The sequence below is a fragment of the Pseudopodoces humilis genome, chromosome 13 (assembly GCF_049639895.1).
Source record: "Pseudopodoces humilis isolate 2021_Gansu_Grassland_sample_001 chromosome 13, ASM4963989v1, whole genome shotgun sequence".
Lineage (NCBI taxonomy): Eukaryota > Metazoa > Chordata > Aves > Passeriformes > Paridae > Pseudopodoces > Pseudopodoces humilis.
Genome location: NC_142212.1, coordinates 4,378,936 through 4,397,853, shown reverse-complemented (window position 1 = coordinate 4,397,853; position 18,918 = coordinate 4,378,936). Strand labels below are relative to the sequence as shown.

Below are 18,918 nucleotides of genomic sequence, written 5' to 3'. Positions count from 1 at the left end.
TTCAGGTTTACCAGGCTCAACTGCACGTAAGGGCAGTCCTTGTGTCTGCAGCTCCAGGTTGCCAAAGGACAGGATAGATATGGGGGAGATGCACAATTAAGCATCTCTCCCACACATAAAGCATATGGCAAAGTGGAGCACTCAAGTCACAGCTGACTCAGAGCTGCACACGAGGGTATGCACCTACAGTCACATGTGCATGTGTGTGTGCACGAACAGCCGGGGGAAGCATTTACTGCCAGCACAGCTCTTCCCGACTGCATTTCAGAGTACAAAAACAGCAGGGTCAAAACCTGCAGTAGGAGTCTGTCAGCCACCAGCCTCTGACTGCAGCCAGTGTGCTGACACACACCAGGGAAGAAGGCAGACCACTTGGTGTCCAGCAGCTCTTTCCTGCTGGCATTTCTAAGCCTGATACAAGATTCTGGTAACAACATTTAAACCGCGGTGTTGTGTATTATACAAGAACAGATCTTCCTTCACAAAAACCTCATTGGCTCTCCACCACCCCACCAAAAAAAAATATATTAAAAATCTTCTAGCAGCATTGACCGAATTGTAAAGCAACCTGGTTGGCTTCCATGCATCCGATGGCCTCTTCCAAGAGTGAAAACTCCACGCAGACATAGCCATAGTCGTAACCTGGGGACAGCATTTAAATACAGACGGGAGTCATGTTAGTGCCTTGTCATAAAGAAAGCCACATTAAATAATCAATTTCCCTTTCCCTCCAATGACAAGCCCTCTAACCACCACCCCTCTACCTCAGAATGAAAAAGAAAGAAACCAGGGACTAGCTGGATGATGATTAACCGTGCAGTTTACCATGAATGTTAATAGTAGTGTTCCCACTTTGCCTCACACAACCCAGTGACAGACACACCCTTTCTTAGGGCAAGAAATAATTGCTTTGCTGTTTGTTTTTTCTAAGTCATAGTGACTTTCCATTGCCAGTTTCACATTTTGTGCTACCTTGGAGGCAGCATCCTCCAAAGTAAGTGTTGATAAATCATTTCCAAGTACCTTGCTGCAGATGTATTTTACACGAATAGCTAGCATTTTAATTGGACAATATTTCAGAAAGAACTAACACTATTCCTTCGCCTTTGCTATTTTTCTTTCAACACCTGCTTACTTTTTGAAGTCCAATCCCTTTGCATTACGAAAAAGTGCAGCTGAGCAGGAATGAGAACTCCAACTTTCTCATTTTGGTATAGATGTCACTGCACACATAACAAGAGGGTGTGGGAGCTTTAAGTTTGGATTCAAGAAATTATAGAGCCTTTACTCCTCTCATTCCTTGGAAAGCTGTCTTCTCCATCACTGCAGAAGGGACCCACTGATTTAACTGTGTACTCCAGTTATCTGCTCTGAAATATGTCCCAAAGTAAAGTGCAGGGTGAACACTTCAGAACCTAAGACCAACTCAAGATCCATCCCTGATGTTGAAACTATCTCCAAGAACTGGAGCGCCAAGGAACAGCCCAAAGTCACAACCTCACCCTTCACATGTCAAGGCACATTCCAAAACAGTACTTCCCAGATGACCATGGGCAGAGATGGTCCTACACGGGCATAAGCAGCAAGAGGGCTTGTCTCCCTCCTCCTGCTGCTCTTTTGGCTGGTTTGGAGCAAGAGGAAGGCTGGTCTGCATGTGATTTGTGCCATTTTAGGCACCTAGCTGTCCTGGTGAGGAGTTTGTCTTCCCTCCTACTAAAGATGCACATCTCAACTGTGGTATTTTCAACCCAGGTATGCATCTGGCTCCTACTGTTTCAGCCCTTCACCTTCTATGAAAAGGTAACTCCATGCATGCTTCTCTCAGGCAAGACATTCTAGCCTCCTGGAAAGCAACCCCCATCTCCCTCAAGCCTACACCTAAGAACATTTGCTGCACTCTCTAGTTTTTCCTTCCCTCTCACTTTATCTTTGTACTTTACCACATCAAAGACAGGACCACACAAAACTATTTCATCATCAAACCCTACTGATTTTTTAATTATTTTTTTTTTATTCTGGGAGCTCTTTGCATGTTGTTCTAACAACACAATCCTGACTTTGCACCTTTGCCTTTAATAACAAGACTCCAATTTGAATTTAGCACCTCTTCCACCTTGCAGAGGAATTTATTTCCCCTTCCTATATTATTTTAGTCAATATAATTATGCTAAATGGAAATTTATCAATCTGTGTGCTGTTCAGCTCAGTGGAATATGCAGTCCAGCAGCACATCTGTGGTAGAAGGCAGCTAAAGCCACCTGACACTCTTACATCAAGTGGGCACCTGGAACTAGAGGTGTGGCTTCAGCTGGCAGGATTGACAGAACCAAATTGATCCAGCTGTTCCCACAGCATCCATTCTGCTCTGCAGTACAGCCACACCAGATCACATTTTGAAAATGAAGGAGTTCTCCTCTCTGCAGAAGGCAGCTGCTCTCCAGAAGCAGTGCTGCCCCTTGCTGGGAGACTGCTCTGCATTCCGGGCAGACACCTCTGCTACTCCATGCACAGTGTGCAGCCTCACGTGGTACATTATTTTAAAGCCTTACTCAAATCCAGAACTCTCGAGTCACTTCTTTCCCTTCTGTTTAAAAAAGGGCTGCATGAATGGTATTCTTCAGCCCATAAGGCTCCTGATTCCCCTTCAGAGAGGATTTTTGAAAGCTGCTGTGATCAGCAAGGCAAGATCAGAGCACTATCCTTACTTCCACATGTAGGAGACCTCATGAGAGACACAAAGCAAGATTGCAGAAGTTTTCATTCTATTTGCTCTGCAATAAGAGGACGTTTATATCCCAGTCCTCATGAAGGGAATGAGTAGTTTAGACATGGATTTAATCCAGCATGACACAACCGAGAGCGCAAGGCTGGATGTTATACGGAGATACAAAGGCTCAGACGTTTGGAGGAATGTATGCCAGAGGATCATTCCAAGCATTACATGGAGACAGCTAAGGGGAAGCCCAGCACATTTTTCCTTCTGCACTTTCCCCATCTCTGCTCTCCCCCACCGAACTCATAAGCATAGCAACAATAACATATACAAAAACAATAACTGTGACCCCCATATCCTGCCAAAATGCAGCTCCAGGCCAGACGTTCAGCTCTTGTGGTCGGCTCGCAGAGGGACGCAGCATTCTGGAATTCACTACAAGCTGTCCTTGCACAGACAGCACTGAAGTAGTGATGCAAGAAGAGAGCAGCCTGGAGCCACTTGCTGAAAACCACCGCTGAAGACGTGTGGGGGCTTGACACTTTTCCTCTCCCCCAGATCCAGAGCTTTGCATGGATCTGACAAGCACACTCAGGATGTGAGAACTACGGAGTAACATCAGCCTGGGGCGGCACACCACCCCTGCTCTGCCCCCCTGCCCCCAACTCCTCCAGAGCATCCTTCCATTTTAGACCATAGCAGGGAGGCAATGATATGGAAGCCCGTGGAACAATGACACCACACCTTGAAACCCCAATGGCTGCTGATTTTTCCACCATCTGCAACAATCACATTACCCAGAGAACAACGCTTGAAACATAACCAAGTGACTTGAGGCTGGTTCTTAAGGTGGAGAAACTACAGAGGCTCCTGCCACCAGCTGTTGTTGTGCCTCTTCCCTGCCTCTTCCATAGGACTGGTCCAGCTCTGTGCAGCAGCTGCTGAGCTTGGATATTTTTGTTTCCAAAGCCTTCACACAGTTTGCCTGTCAGAATGCCAACAACTTAGGTGCTGTTACCAGAAGCAGGGCGTGGGATTTCAATGGAGGAATAGGACCAGGCACCTAATGGAGGAACTGGTTCCATAGGCATCCCAAGGTAAGCAGTGCTCCCCTGTGAGTGAGAGCTCTTGGACACCCTCTAGTATTCTTCAGGTCATAGCAGTAAAACCAAAGCAATCAAACCAGCAAAGCAAAACCACTGCTGAAGAACAGTGTGGGGTTTTTGACTCAGAGGCCTAACTTCATGTGCAAGGTTTCACATGAAGATATAAATCCTGGTATCTTCATCTACTGATTAGTACAATACTACAGTTTCAGAATCCACAAGAAATTAGAATGAAGTAATGATGTGCAAAAAAATATATGATCAAAATAAACTGTCAAAAAGGAAAGAAATTCATTTGTTGTATCTCCCCCACACAACCTCTGAGCATGCTTCAGCACAGCTACACTGTCCAAATGATCTTTCCAACAGGAACACTTGAACTTGCCCAGATTTTTGCCCTAGCACAGCCATAAAACATGCACATCCTCATCTCCCCCCATGTTTTAGGTCAACTGTGTAAAAGGACTCTTGTACCTTATTTAGCTACTTCCTTTCAGCTGTGCAAGTCTACAGTACCACAGGCTGTGTACAACGGATGAAATCAGAATGCAAGGAGAGCGTGCACATAGATTGCAGAAGACTTCTGCTTTCCCTTAAGTGCTTCTATGTATACACAATCCTTTACGGATGCTCCCAAAGCATGCTCGGCTGTCTTCTGCACTGAAAATGGCACAAACGCTTAATACTTAGGAGTAAGGACACATTTAGAGCTCCAGGAAGCTGCTCTGTGAGCATTGGAATGAGGAACATTCTGCCTCTGAAACAGACGTGTTTTAGAAAAGTGAATTTTGACAGCAAATGGAGGGTCCCTGCTAGCATGCAATGGTTTGGCTAAAAATCCTGAAAGCCTGCCTTAAAATTACTGTTCTTTGGCTTCAGATATAGAGATCAAAGACTTGAGATTTAAAATAAGTCTTGTCTCTACACAGACACAGTTTCTACAGAACAACTGACACATAGTAATGTGTTACTTCAGCATAGTTTGTTATATCAAAGATCTAAATAAAGGAAAACCATAATGTTGTTCTCATAGGGGCTGTAAGCAGTGTGAAGACAAAAAAAAATTATCTCTGGAGTTTTAGAAGACCAAACGAAAAGATCCTGTAGTGACAGCAGCCCTATCTGTGCCAAAGCAAAGATAGTTTTGGAAAGAACGCAGGATGGCAACATGACAAAGGCATCCAATCTGAGAGGCGATCCAGCTTCTTGATTCTAGGAATGGGTGTGCAGTCAGTCGTGCTCCTGCACAACCCCAACAAGCTTAAGGCATTAGGTCATCTCACATCCACAGAGAGCCATCACCTGCCTTTGCAAAATCAACTGTGACAAACCCCTGGCTGCTCTGGGGGGAACAAAGATGTTCCTTCTCCAGGACAGGAAGAAGACGGTCTCACATTAAGGCAAATCCCTGTAACAGCTCACCAAAGGACACTACATTAACCTGCCAGCGTGGCAGAGGGCCCTGCATCAGCCAGGTGGGCAACTGGATGCAATGCAGTCTCCATAGGCAGAGAGCTTCCCCACCATTCCAACAACATTTCACTTGTGTTTTTTCCCCTAGAATAAGACAGAACTATCACAGAAGAAAAGCACATGCACTTCTGGGGACTTCTAGGACTCTTCCAGGACTCAGAGATGGCACATTAAAGCAGAGCCTTGGCCAGCAGCTGAAGCAGGAGATTCTTGCTGCTCACTCCCCCCAGAGACAGCTTGGCAGAGCAGGGTGCAGCTGAGGAAATGATCCACAGAGTTTCACCCATGCTAGAGAAGAAAGTTCTATTCCTCCAAGGGCGTAAAGTATGGAGTGATCCCTGAAGGAATCCATGGTCTCAAGCACTGATCTTTGGGGAGCTCAGGTAATGGAGATAGGGATTGTGCACCCTGTTCTCAGAGAATCTGCCATTCTGTGATTAAAAGGAAGATCTAAGTCAGGAGTGGGAGATTTTGGCAATGTGCCCATGACCCCAGGCACAAGATTGGCCTCTTATCTCCAAGGAAAGATGAGGATGTAGGTGATCCATACCAGAGTGAACAAAACTGGAGAACACAGGGCTTTCTCTGGATCTCTGTGCTATTACACTGGGCTACTATTAGGAGGCATCATACACTCAATGCTTCCAAGAAAACAGGAGCTCCTGGACGTGCTCAGGAATGGCTGTACCTGTGCTTACTCAGCAGGCAGTGAGGATGGACAGCAGAGTAGTGCCTTCTGTGGTGGGCAGAGGAAATAAATCTGCCGACCAGTCTGAAAAGCTGGAGGGCACCCCCGCAGCACGGCAGGGACGGCAGCAATCTATCTAGGCTACCATAGAAGCCAAAATCATGAGCTCTCTCAATACCAGCTGGTGGATTCTGAGCATCCATAAATTTGTCAGATCTCTTTACTGCACAGATAAATTGGTCTTCAGAGTTACTAAGGCTGAAGAGCTGTACTAGAATGAACAGGACAATCTGCAACAAGCCATATCCCCAATCCCTTTCAAAGGCTGAGCATTTACAAGCCACACCTGCTGCTGGTCCTGCTGTCCCTCTGTGTAAAGAAGTACACTCTTACACACTCATTCATGACAGAGAACAACACTGAAACCTCAGGAAATGAAACAGAGCTGTATTCTGAAAGATAGAGCACTACAGTCCATCCTCCTCCCTCCATCCTGGAGAACAAGACACAGAAAGGACCTGACTGAGAGACACCCTCAAAGGCAGACACCAGCAGCTCTATAAACTACAGGAACTACTACAGTCAGAGCCCCAGATGGCTGTCAACCCTTCTTGGCCCAAGGAAGGTAGTTTATACACCAGCAAAAATGAGAGAAGGGAAAAAATCCAATGCTAAGATTGTACACACTGTAGTTTTATTAAAGACAAAGTATCGCATTATGTTTGTACAGAAACCTGGAATCTGAGGAAGGTTGGGGCTTTCACTAAATTCCATGAGAGAGGACTGTGAGCTGCATACCTGGGAAGGTGTTGCATCCAGGAACTTGGTTTTAAAGTGCTGCTAATGTGAACCTGGTCCTCCAGGATATATGACTTGTCATCTTAGCACAAGGTAATCAAGGTAATGTCAGTACACTGTGCAAAGCCTTAAAGTTTTGCTCCAGAGATGCAAAAGGAATGAGCACCTTTGTAAAAATGGATTCTGCATGTCAAAAAGGCTGTAAGCATGTTTTACAGATGGATGTGTTTGTTGCCTTTTCAGAATAGGCCTTATAACCCTCAACCAAGGTTGATCATTATCACAAACACTGACAGAGATCAGATTTGTACTTCCTATTTCCTAAGGTACCACATCACAGATGAGGACAGAGCAAGAACACCTTTTGCTTCAAGAGACAATGCACTAGTGCCCTGAAACCAAGCAAGGCAAGCCAAAAGCCTACTGCCCACACAGCTGGGAAAACTGGCAAGGACTGCTACTGATGACCATGGACTACTTCCAGCTAAGTGTATTTTTTGGCTCTTGGCAGGCTATTCTGGCTATAAGCTAGAATCAATTGGTTCAGGCAGATCAGTGCTGAAGATATTTCCACAAGTCCTGGCAGGTGAGCCCTGCAGTCCTCTGCTGATGATTGGGGGATCTGACCATGTCCCAAGGGGAAAGTCCTCCTGTGCTACAGCACCTGGTGGGCCCAGGGATGGTCACCTCAGCTCCCAGCAAGTGCCTGAGGTCTGCATGCCTGAGTCATGGCTGATGCAGCCAAGTGAGCCACACAACCTTTACTGTGCAAAGCACTAAGCACAGCAACAGGAGATTATTTGTCCTATCGTGCATCAGCACCAGCCTTGGTGGTGAGCCAAGCTGTCCTCTGTATAATTTGCACAACAGGCCAGATGCCCCTCTGCACCACAGCATGTGCTAGAGACATCCCACAGCAACCCGCAGCGTGTGCTTTGTACCAAACCAGAGAATCTAAGTCCTTGGGAGACCTAGTCCTCCAGGGAAGCCACCAGCTCACCACAAGTCCACCCTTCAGAGAGGTTTCCCCAAGGGTCACTCCAGAAAGGAAACAAAAAGAAAGGAATCATTCCAGAAAGGAAACAAAAAGGCTTCCATTTGGCACAGTTCCAGAAACACTCCCTCTGCCTGGAGGAGCAGCTCACCTCTCCAGTCCTACCTAAAGCTGGGAGCTGCAGCACGATGGCACCTGTGGCAGGAGCAGCATCTTGCCAGCACTCCTGGCCTCCAAGAGCAGCCCTTCCCAAACACCACCCACAGAAAGGAAGCTAAAATCCTGTTATATGTGGACCTGACAAATGCACAGCCATGTCTGCCTCAAGGGAAAAGCAATCTCACTGCCTTGGAATGCACTCCAGCCATTGAAAATGGAGAACTTATCCCTACTGAGAAGAGGTGCACCAATTTAAAAAAAAACAAAAAAAAAGTCTGCACCAATTTTTTCATTGTGAGCTGGAAACTTCTGGACCCTTAGATTATGAGCTTTAGCAAAATACAACACTGAAAAATACAATTCTGAATTCCAGAGGCTTCCTGATATATTCTTGAAACCAATGATTCACTGTTGTGATATACAAGATAGACTGCACTTGGAGGGGAAAAAAAAAGCAGCACCTTTTAAAGATTTATCTAAGGGGCTTATTAATATTTAACAGGGCACCAATGCGGCAGAGCTTAGAGAGAACAAGCAAGATAATCTAGTTTCTTGTAGGACTTGGCCGAGGCAATTTTAAGTTTAACACAGGGAAGGATAAGGGAAGCAGTTCCAAGCACCACATAAGGGGCTAATCTGGAGAAATGAAACAGAACATGAATGCCAGGGCAAGAAGGTGGCTGAGCAAGCAGTACTTTTAGTGGCAATAATACTTGCTAAAAAAAAAGAAAAAAGCTTTTCAAAATGGAGCAGGCAGCTGCCATAAAGCAGCTCATGTTTTCAGGTGACACTACATTTCTTGGGTGTTCCTCCATCACAGGAAGAAGCCTGTCCTTTAGCATCAGTCACCTGTATCTGTGCAGACATTGCTCTGGCCCCAAGCATTACTGCTGCTCAGGGAGCTTTTACCTGCTCCAGGCATTCCTGTTCCATGGCTGCTTTGCTCCTCAGGGGTGCTGTATTGTGTTCCCACATACCCACCCAGGGTTCAAAAGTGAGTATTTGCAAGGGTCAGAATAGGGCTTAAAAACCCAAACTTCCCAATTTCTGAAGTGCTGCACTAATTTAGAGAGTAAAGGGGTGGGGCAGATCTCAGTGCTCCTGCTGACTAGAATCCAGTCACCTGGTCCCTCCAGGTCCACACTTGAGAACTCCTCTCTGTCATGCTGCTCTCCACCCTAGTGAGAGAGTCCATTCTCCACCAGGCTCTCCCAGCCCAGCAAAAATTCTTCTCAGTTCTCCAGATGGGCTTGTGGAGTGAACTAGAAAAGTCTCATGGGCTGCCAGCCATTTCTCAGGCTTATTTCCCTGAACAGCTTTCCCAGCTGCTGGTACCAACACTAACACGAATCCTGGTTGGAAAACACATGTTCCAAGCTTGTCCTACTGCATGCTGCATCCAGGAGAACAATGTGAACAGAAGGCTCAGAGTGTGCCTTGTGCTTTCACTTATTACTTTGGACACCACTGCAGTGTCTTTTAAGATAAGCAGTCCTTTAAGATAAGGCTGGCTTCATGTGCTTCCTACTCCAGGGCACAAGTGTGTGACTCAGCCAGAGCTCTGTGCATATCACAACCTCAAGATGGGATTTCAGGCTTATGTCTGACATTAGCCAGGGAAGCAGAAATAAAGCCTGATGAAAATCAGGCAGGAGGTAAGCTTAAAATATGATCAAAATCAAAACCAGGGCAAGGTGTGTTCATGTTAGACTCCTCAAAGGTCAAAAGGTATCAGCTTCAAGTTCCTGGCAGTCAGCACGGAGGCAGGAGCATGGACAGTAACAGGAGGAGTAGAGACCCCACACCATGAGCAGCCAGTGCTGTCACACACTGCACTAACACCTCCACAGAGGGGACACCATGGTGTAAAGCCACATGAAATCCCTGAGCCCAGCAAGCAGAGACAAACACCTTCAGATGGGATAGGGGAGCTCACAACCCCTTCACAGAGAGCTGCTGACAAGTCATCACCACAAGCACCTACAGGAACAATGGGACATCCACGCTCTGCCTCCACACAAGGCTCCAGGACATACTGCACACCAAAGCAGCTGATAGTCCTTGAGAAGGCTCCACGGTCACCTCAAGGTTTGCTCTTTGCAAAGATTAACTGGACAGACATGACCAAACACACTTGAGAACGCAAGCTGAAAGATTTAATACAGTTATTTCTGCCAAGGCTTACACATCACACTGGAAGAAGCCCTCTTCCCCCAAAAAAAGGATTTGGCACTTGCAGTTTGAATGTACAGGCACCAACTCAAAAATCTAACTGATGGAAATTGCACATTAATGTCTTTTAGGGTAATACTATAACGTCTGACTTTGACATTTTATCATTGTAAATATCTGCCTCTTTGATTTAAATAGAATTACTATGCCACTTCTTAAGGTCTCTCCTTCCACTGCCTTGTTTAAAATCTAGCCATCATTTCAGTTTGTGGGCTTCAGAGACAAAATAATCTAAAGAATCAACAGCTTGAATGCATACAAAAATCACACCAGGTATATTAAGAACAGAGTTCCATTCTCAGCACAGCCTTCAGTGAAAATAGACTTTCCTTCGCACATACTGAGTATGTAAAAAAAACAAGGGGCTTTTTATAAAGAAATTGAGCTGCTTTTTCCAAGAAAAATCAACCATATATTTTTCCCCAAACCAGAAAGAGTCTTGTAGAAGATCATACAGTGGAATCATTACACTGAAGCTGCTGAGATAAGCTTTATGATAAGCGTTATCTTTTTGAGAAACTGATCCAAACCTCACTTATTTCGAGTTAATTGCGTGTTATTTGTTACGGCTGTTATTGTTCCCCCCACAGCTGCAGGCATTCTTTTCTCAAACACACTCAACATGCATACTCATGATTAATGTTATTTTTAACATTTCTGGACAGCACTCAAAAATATACAACCCACTCAGACTGTCTTAGCACGTGCTCCTCTGAGCCAGGCTGCCATTGTCCCACTGCGCCAATACAGCAGCGCAGGTGTATCCCAGAGACATCAGTAATCCAAAAGGTTTGGTTTTAATTCTTATGGATATTTACATACACACCCCATCACAAAAGCTCTGCTTAGCCTGTGACTGGCCTCTAGTTTCAGAGAGGTTTAGCTTTTCAGAAGTTAATATTAATTCAATTCTATACATTTCTCAAGGAAGAGCAAATGTGAAAAGCTTAATTTTAAAAGGATTAATTTTACTACAGCTTCTAGTTACCCAATTTCTAAAAGAAGTATTCACTATGCAGGAAGCTTTTATTGCCCTAGACATATCCATCTTGTGCAAGTAGGATCAGAGAGCTGTTTAAATGCAGCCTCAGGACACAATGCAAAACAAAGACACTGGAGCCTCCATGTAACCTTGAACAAAAGCTACACCGCTTAAATGACTGATGTTGACTGGACAGGGTTAAACAACAGCTTTACACAGCTCATAAAACATGAGCTAATTTTAACTTCATTCTTTGCCTCCCCACAATTGCCAGAAAAACTTTTTAAAAAGCCAACTTTGCAGCTGAAGAGACAGCCTGAAACAGAATGCAGCTCTTGGAAAGACAGCAGAAAAGTGCAACCCTCGCATCACATGTGACCACCCGCAGATACCGGAGCTTCTACACAAAACTTCAGACGCTGTGTCTCATCCTGAGCAGCCTTTGAAACAGGGAAGGAGAAGGAAGAAACAGCAGTTCTCTAATGAGGGCAGTAAGTCCTAATAACGTATATGGGAAGAGACTTGCGAAGAAATTTCCAGTTCAAGTTGATTTATTACTGAAGTGACATGTTTCAGAAGGAAAAAAAACCGCACAACTGACAAATCTCATCAGCAAAGGCCAAAAAGGAGCGTGTTGCAACTATTGTGTTGCAGTCAGTGCTGTGTGGGTGACGACAGCCATGCTGAACTACGCTTAGAAAAGAGGAAAGGAAGCAAGAAAGACTAACTGTGCCCCTTAAGCCCTGCTTGTTGGGCCAGATTACGTGACACAGGGATGTTCTTTAGTTCAAAGGTTCCTGAGAAGGTTGTGAAATCTCCTTTGACAGCTTCCAGAAACTAAAATACACTTGAGAAATACCCCACTGCCCCAGTTTCTCTCCCCAGTTACTAAACGCATTGGAAGCTTTTATATAATGTATTAACACCAAGAATTCCAGCTGCTCCACATACAACCCATACTGAAAATAAGAAAAAGCACTAATGAATGTAGAAGCCTCTGCTCTCCTAGGTTTAAAAAAAACAAATTAAAATAAAATACCAGTTTCCAGGTATTCCCTACTAGTATTATCCACACCAATCCCCAGGACTCACCCTTCCTATCATCGCACATCTTTGTTCCAGTACAACTTTTTCACAAAGCAGCCTTGTAAAATATTTCTTTCTTCAGAATCCTATACACACTGATCAGAAGTACAGCAGAACTTTATTCTTTGAATGAGGAAGAACATCCAGACCCAATATTTGGGTATCTGCTTATAAAACTTACTTTGTCTTTTTTTTTAACCTGTCGTCGTACCTAAGCAGAGCACCAGTTTCAGGATACTGAAGGAGAAATGTTAGGATGGAACAGGTTTCCTGAGGACGCTATTTGTGCAGCATTTGTTCAACAGTAAGACTACCTCAGAAACAAGATTTAGAACAATCCAAAAGGATTTAGTACTAGTTTAAAAAAAAACCAAAACAAACTATGGAGGAGTTAACCTGCTGTCCCATGGCTTTACTCTTGACAGCAATTAGAACAGCCTTAGTGCTCTTCCTGCTGCTCCTGCACCTCTCCAGAGGCAGCTGGACACATGCTCTACCTCTGAGGCAGTAGTGAGTATAGCCATCAATTTTGAGGACAAGAGGACAAACTACAAAACTCAGGGCATTTTCGTTAAAAAATACTTGCAATTAGGGCACGTAAGACTTTAACCATATTTCCTAAGAGGATATTGGTGTAAAAAATACCCTGTGGTCACCTTGAAACTAGAAGCACTGGAAAAGCATTCTCACCTGAGCTGTAATCTTTCAGTCGCAGGTCCTTCACAGGTGTCCCATCAGGCCCTCGGAAAGCATTGAGGATCTACAGGAAAAATGAGATCTACTTCATCTCCAAAATCAAACCTCCAAACCCAAGGTACTTGTCAGTGCACATTTCTGTCTCTCCAAGAGTTCTATTCTTTCTAGGTTAAGTCCATTACAAACTGACACACTTTTCAGCAGTACCTGAGAAATGTTACCGAGTTTTCAAAGTATTTTTGGGCTTTGTTTGAAGAAGTGAGCACCATTTACACCACAATTCAACTGTTCAAAGGTTTACTACACTGGTTCCAGCCAGATGGTTCAATTCCAATCCTTACTTAAGGTCAAAGATGTCCCACTGCCTTTAAGAAAATCAAAGTACAAGGGCAACTGCTCTGAGTCTTATCACCCTCTGAAGGACAAAGTTCCTGCTGTGACCTCTCCTTTATCAAGCCTCAGAAGATGATCACTACAGCTAACCCTAGCAAAAACTGCTCCATATAGGGGTTCTCATACCTGGAACTTTCACCAAATAGACAAAAAACCCCAAAACTGCTAATTCATAGTAGAATGAATTTAGGAAATGGAGCTACTTTCACCTTGTGGCCAAGATCATTTTATTTTTTTTCACTAAAAGCAGCAGGAACAGCAGACATCTTTTCCATCTTTGTAAGATCTCATTTAAGCAATTTCAAGTAACTAAGAACAAACAAGTTCACTTAGACACTACATGTCTTCTGAGCCCAAAATAGTAGTAACAATATTTGGTATATATAAAGCAGTGATGAAGTAAGGCATGTTGCAGAGTCTGGAGTCAAGGCTTCTAGCTATCAACACCCCACATGCAACCACAGGAAAACTCATCACTTCTAGAACCCCCAAAAACCCAAAATAATCAGATAACAGGTAACATTGCAGCGACTTCTAAATCTGGATTTTTCCCCTGGGGAAATGACAGACCATCTGATATGCATTAACCAGACTTCAAAGTGGTACTTTAGAAACCCTCAATAGAAGTTTCTGGATGAGAAACATCCCACTTACATCATCCTTTGTGGCAGTTTCAGGCACTCCTCCTAGTCGAATGAGCTTGCTTGGTTTCACATATTTGGGGCAGGTCCGGTAGTCTTGGTCCTTGAGTTCATACAATCAAGATGGTTTTACAAATGAGAGATGCTGGCTCACAACATACACAAGCAGCAGCAAAATAAAGCAGGGGAAAATTCAAAGGCAAAGGCCCATAAGCAGCCTGACTCAAAGCTTTAACCCCTGTTGGAGATTCAGGGAGCTCTGGAGCTCATGCTCACTGAGCTCACTAGCTGTATAGTAAGATCTAGCTCCAGGAAAATAAAATGGGCAGATCATATCTCTCTGTTTTCCAGCAATGGGAGATTCAAACTCAACAGTAGTTATTCAAATTCAATAGCACTTAGTAGTGGAAACCTCCAGGTTTCCAAGATAACTCTGAAGGAAAACAAAACAGTTGTACAGAGGCCCACACAAGCCAGTAGCTTCTCTCTGATACTGCTCATAAACAACATCCAGGGGAAAATAACAAAGGAAGTTTATCTGTAACCACTTCCCCCAACACCTTCTGTCCGGCCATTTTCAACTCAAGGACTTTCTGAAGTCCTGTGTAGAACCTTTTCTGGTTCTACATATTTAGCAGCTCTCACTTGCTAAACTTCACTTCTCTTGGGAAGTGCTTTTGATATAGAAAGGGTGCCCATTAAACAACCCAGAGCAGAGAAGGATCTCAGAGAAGGATGATGAACTGAACAGAACTGAAGTGATGGGATATGGATGAAGACTCCTTCTCAACTCCCTCCATTCTTTGGCCAACACACATTTAACAGAGACATCAATTGACAAAGACACCTACCTGAAGGTTCTTATAGGGCCTAGAATCTTTGCTGGGTTTTCCTTCTGCAAAGGACTTTCCATGTTCATAATCAAACATCTGATGCCCTGGCAGCCGGTGATCCACATCACGATATTCCATGTTCCGGTAGTCTGTATCTTGCCTCCCAAGGAAATCCAGGTCACCTTCACCCTTTAACCCAAGATCAGAATCGGATCTTTGCTGCTCCCCCCCAGAAAGCTGCTGCTGTTGCTGCTTGTTAGCAAAGGTCTGAGGTTGCTCCTCTTGGTCCTGAAGAGTAGGAAGAGGTCCACGGCTATTCTGGAAATTGTGCGAAGTGTCATCTTCAAGACCCAGTCCCAGGGACTCCTCTTCTCTGGCTGGTGCTTCTGAGTGTTGAAATTCTCCTTTTTGGCTACCAAAGGGACTTCTATCTAGACTAAGTGCAGACTCATCTCTTTTGCTGGTGCTTAAACCAGAGCCCTCTCTTTCTGCTAAAGTTACAGTAGATTGGTTGTGCCTAAAATCTACAAGGCTTTGATCCACGGGAGGCATTTCCCTATCTGAAAAGTCCATGGGAGGAGCCACATCTCTGCTCCTAAAATCCTGATCAGATCGGGATCTGTGCCTATTTCTGAAGTCTGAAGATGGTGCGTTCCTGTTTCTGAAGTCCAGATCAGAAGTGCCCACACCCCTGAAGTCCACATCAGGTACATCCCTATTTCTGAAGTCTGAATAGGAATGTTCTCTGCCCCTGTAGTCTAACTCAGACATGTCTCTTGCCCTAAAGTCTGAATGAGGCCCGTCTCGACCTCTGAAGTCGAAATCGTAAGACCCCCTTCCCCTGAAGTCTGACGGAGGTTCCTCCCTGCCCCTGTAATCCATATTATGTGCTTCCCTATCCCTGTAGTTCATACGGAACGTGTCCCTGTTCCTGTAGTCCCCTGAAGGAACATCCCCACCCCTGAAGTCCATAGGGGGTCCTTCTCTCTCCCGGAAGTCTCCAGAGTACATATCCCTGCCCCTGTACTCAGAAGGGGGTGGCTCCCTGCCTCTGAAATCCATCTGAGATTCATCTCTGCCCTGGAAGTCAGATGGTGGGAAATCCCTGCCCCTGAAATCATGGTGCCCGTCCCCACCTCTGAAGTCACTACGTGGTCCATCTCTAGCTCCATAGCTGAAAGAAGGTTCCTCTCTGTTGGCAAACTGAGGATTGAGGAGGCCTGAGAGTGCCTGGATATCAAAAGGAAGTGATTTTCTGCCAGAGAAGTTGCCAGAGTGTCTTTCTTGACCAAGACTATCAAGGGAAGGAGGATATTCCCTGTTCCACCCGGGAGCAAACCTTTCTTCTTGGCTCCCACTGTAGAAATAAAGACAGTATTATTCATAACGTGCTTAAGAGTCTGAAATCTACACAGCAGCACATTCTTCTCTAAACTTTTATAGAGCTGTGTAACAGTCTAAGATCCGCAGAAGATATTGATGTTTGGCAGTTTAAGATGAGGCAGCATACGACAGATGTGAGAAAGTAAACTTGGGTGCTCCCATTTCAGCACAATTTCCAGAAGCACTCAACAGGGAATACCTGCAATATTAATGGGTTAATGATGGCAGCAATCCACATAGTCCTGCACTGCACACAGCTCTGCAGCCGTCTGAGGTGCCAGCAGCTGGTGTGTTGGTTCACTAGCATCACCAGCACACACCTGTGAGGAACCCAGGAGTTTAAGCTCTCCGGGTTAGCTGGAAACAGCAACTTAACACATCATCCTGAGGCACGTGAAAGCAGAGGTTACCAAACAGGCTTTACTGACATGCTACAAGACTCGTTTATGTTTCCTTGTGCTGGAGTCCAAACTGGCAAATTCTGAAAGCCATCAGTTCAGACACTGTGGGTGCCTCACAGGACTATGCCAACAATCAACATCCAAGTGCTCGTGCCTCCAGACTGTCTTACACCGAGTTCACAAGACTATGGCTATGAGCTCTCCCAATATCCCCATAAAAACACTTGGGAACAAGTTTCCTCTTAAGGCAGCTTTTCAAAATCCAATGGGGCTGGATTTTTTTTGGGGGGGGGGTTTTTTTGAGATGGGACTATCTGATTTTTCATCTAAGCATGACTCCAATACATTTTTTAAAAAACAGAATAATACAGTATCAGCACTTTTTAAAATAACACCAAATGCTAGCCAAATCAATGGACATTTCCTTAGCAACTACAGCAAGCCCTGTTATACTCTGAGTTTCACTACAGAATCACTCACCAAGATTAATCAAAGCATACACAGATTTCCTAAGGTACACGGTCCATTTCACTACCATGCAGAATAGCAATTAAAACTTGGATCAAGATCAGCAGTCCCCACTCAATACATTAAAGAATGATGCCAATAAAATCCACTTAAAATCATCAGAGCAGCACTATTGATGTCATCACAAGACAATCACTCCCTCATCAACACTGTTACTACATGTTCTGGAGGATACTGATTTTCATCAGCCTTCTCAACACATTACAGTAGACAATTATTTGAAGTATTCTTATGGCAGAAACCTAAGGCATGCCATGAGCATTACCTTTATCATATTTTAAAGGTACTGAGGTGCACACATGAGCAAAGGATGAAAGAATTATGCACAACAAAGGAAAATTCTAGATTTTGGTGGCTTCATTTTTATACCCAGCGCTCTCCTGCAAACACAGGTCTCAGTAACAACCAGAGGAACACAAACTAATCAAAACATTGTGATGTGCAGGCAGGTCAGCTGCACATGAATCTTTAGAACAGTTGCAGTGATATTCAAAAATGTCTTAGGAAAGAGTAGATGGGCATACAGACTTTTTGCAAGTGCATGAAGTGGTAGGACAACGGGGAATTGGCTTAAACTGAAAGAGAGTGGGTTTAGATTAAATACCAGGAGTAAATTCTTCCCTGTCAGGATGGTGAGGCCCTGGCACAGGTTGCCCAGAGAAGTTGTGGATGCCCCATCTCTGGAAGGGTTCAAGGCCTGGCTAGATGGGGCTTGGAGCAGACGGATAGTGGAAAGTGTCCCTGCTCATTGTAGGGGTGTGGAACAAGATAGTACCTTCCAATCAAACCATTCTGTGATTCTATGATGTATGGACTTATTAACTCAATGGAAAGAATTGAACTTTCAAAGTTTTCATAAAATCTTGTGTGCAAGGAATGTGCCAGTACTTCTGAATTCATTTTCTTCTCTTACAGGTGTTAACAGCACATAATACCAATAGCCATATAGCACACCACCTTAGCTCACAACAGCTAAACTAAGTATCACTGAAAAAAGTGGTGTGGAGAAGGACTAGAAATGTTAAAAGCAGCTGTTGCTTAAAAACTAAATTAAAAACTTCACAGAAATGCAAAAACCATCAATTAACTTGTCTGTTGTTTGGCAATCACAACTAGCTCCATAGACACCTCACAACTTCTACCAAAACAGTAAACAGAGTTCCCAAGGCTTACTGTATTTAAGAATGTTCCTGAAATAAACTATACATTCAAGTGCTTACCGAAAAGACCCCATTCTGTTGCCTTGTCGATGGTCTCCCCACATTTTGGTCTTGTCTGGTAGGCCTCCAGAAATGGTTAATTCACTCTAACAACACCCAGATATCACTACCTGTTGAATAAACAACATGATGATAAGCCACAAGGCAAAGAACATGACATAAGAAAAACACTGCTGGTAAGAAGGGGTATGTGTAACATGTGATCAGGAGCCACAGATACACAAGACCACACTCAGGCATGAATGAATTCAAGTGTTGCATTTCTCCACGTTCAAATTTGTAAGCGTCAAATGACTCCTGAAATCAAACTGTCAATATGGTGGGCAAACAATTTGATATCTGCTTTGATTAACATAGAGCTTTCCAACATACTGTGCTGTCTGACACCATTTCAGCTAGAAATGTGAGAACGCCGCCATCTATAAACAACAAGGACCGCTGACGAACAACAGTTTGCAATTAATGTTTAATCCAAACTACTTTTGCCAAAAGCTCTTGGCTGCTCAAGGAAGTGATCACCACTCTTGGTCTACCACAGATACTCTGCCCTCAGAAGTATGTAGATAACGGAGGAGGTTTTGCCAATAAATCA

At 44.3% G+C, this 18,918-nt stretch overlaps 1 protein-coding gene across 3 annotated transcripts in view; it reads right to left on the bottom strand.

Annotated features, from left to right (window-relative positions):
- RBM6 (RNA binding motif protein 6) overlaps positions 1 to 18,918 on the bottom strand; it is a 57,668-nt gene that overhangs the window by 34,853 nt on the left and 3,897 nt on the right. For all 3 annotated transcript variants that reach the window (XM_088061916.1, XM_088061918.1, XM_088061917.1), the window contains exons 2-6: positions 18,327 to 18,436; positions 14,813 to 16,151; positions 13,975 to 14,064; positions 12,922 to 12,991; positions 569 to 642 (exon numbers count right to left, since the gene is read on the bottom strand). In XM_088061916.1, the coding sequence (XP_087918042.1) occupies positions 569 to 642; positions 12,922 to 12,991; positions 13,975 to 14,064; positions 14,813 to 16,151; positions 18,327 to 18,370 (1,617 nt within the window). In that variant the 5' untranslated portion in view covers positions 18,371 to 18,436. The remainder of the gene's footprint in view (positions 1 to 568; positions 643 to 12,921; positions 12,992 to 13,974; positions 14,065 to 14,812; positions 16,152 to 18,326; positions 18,437 to 18,918) is intronic.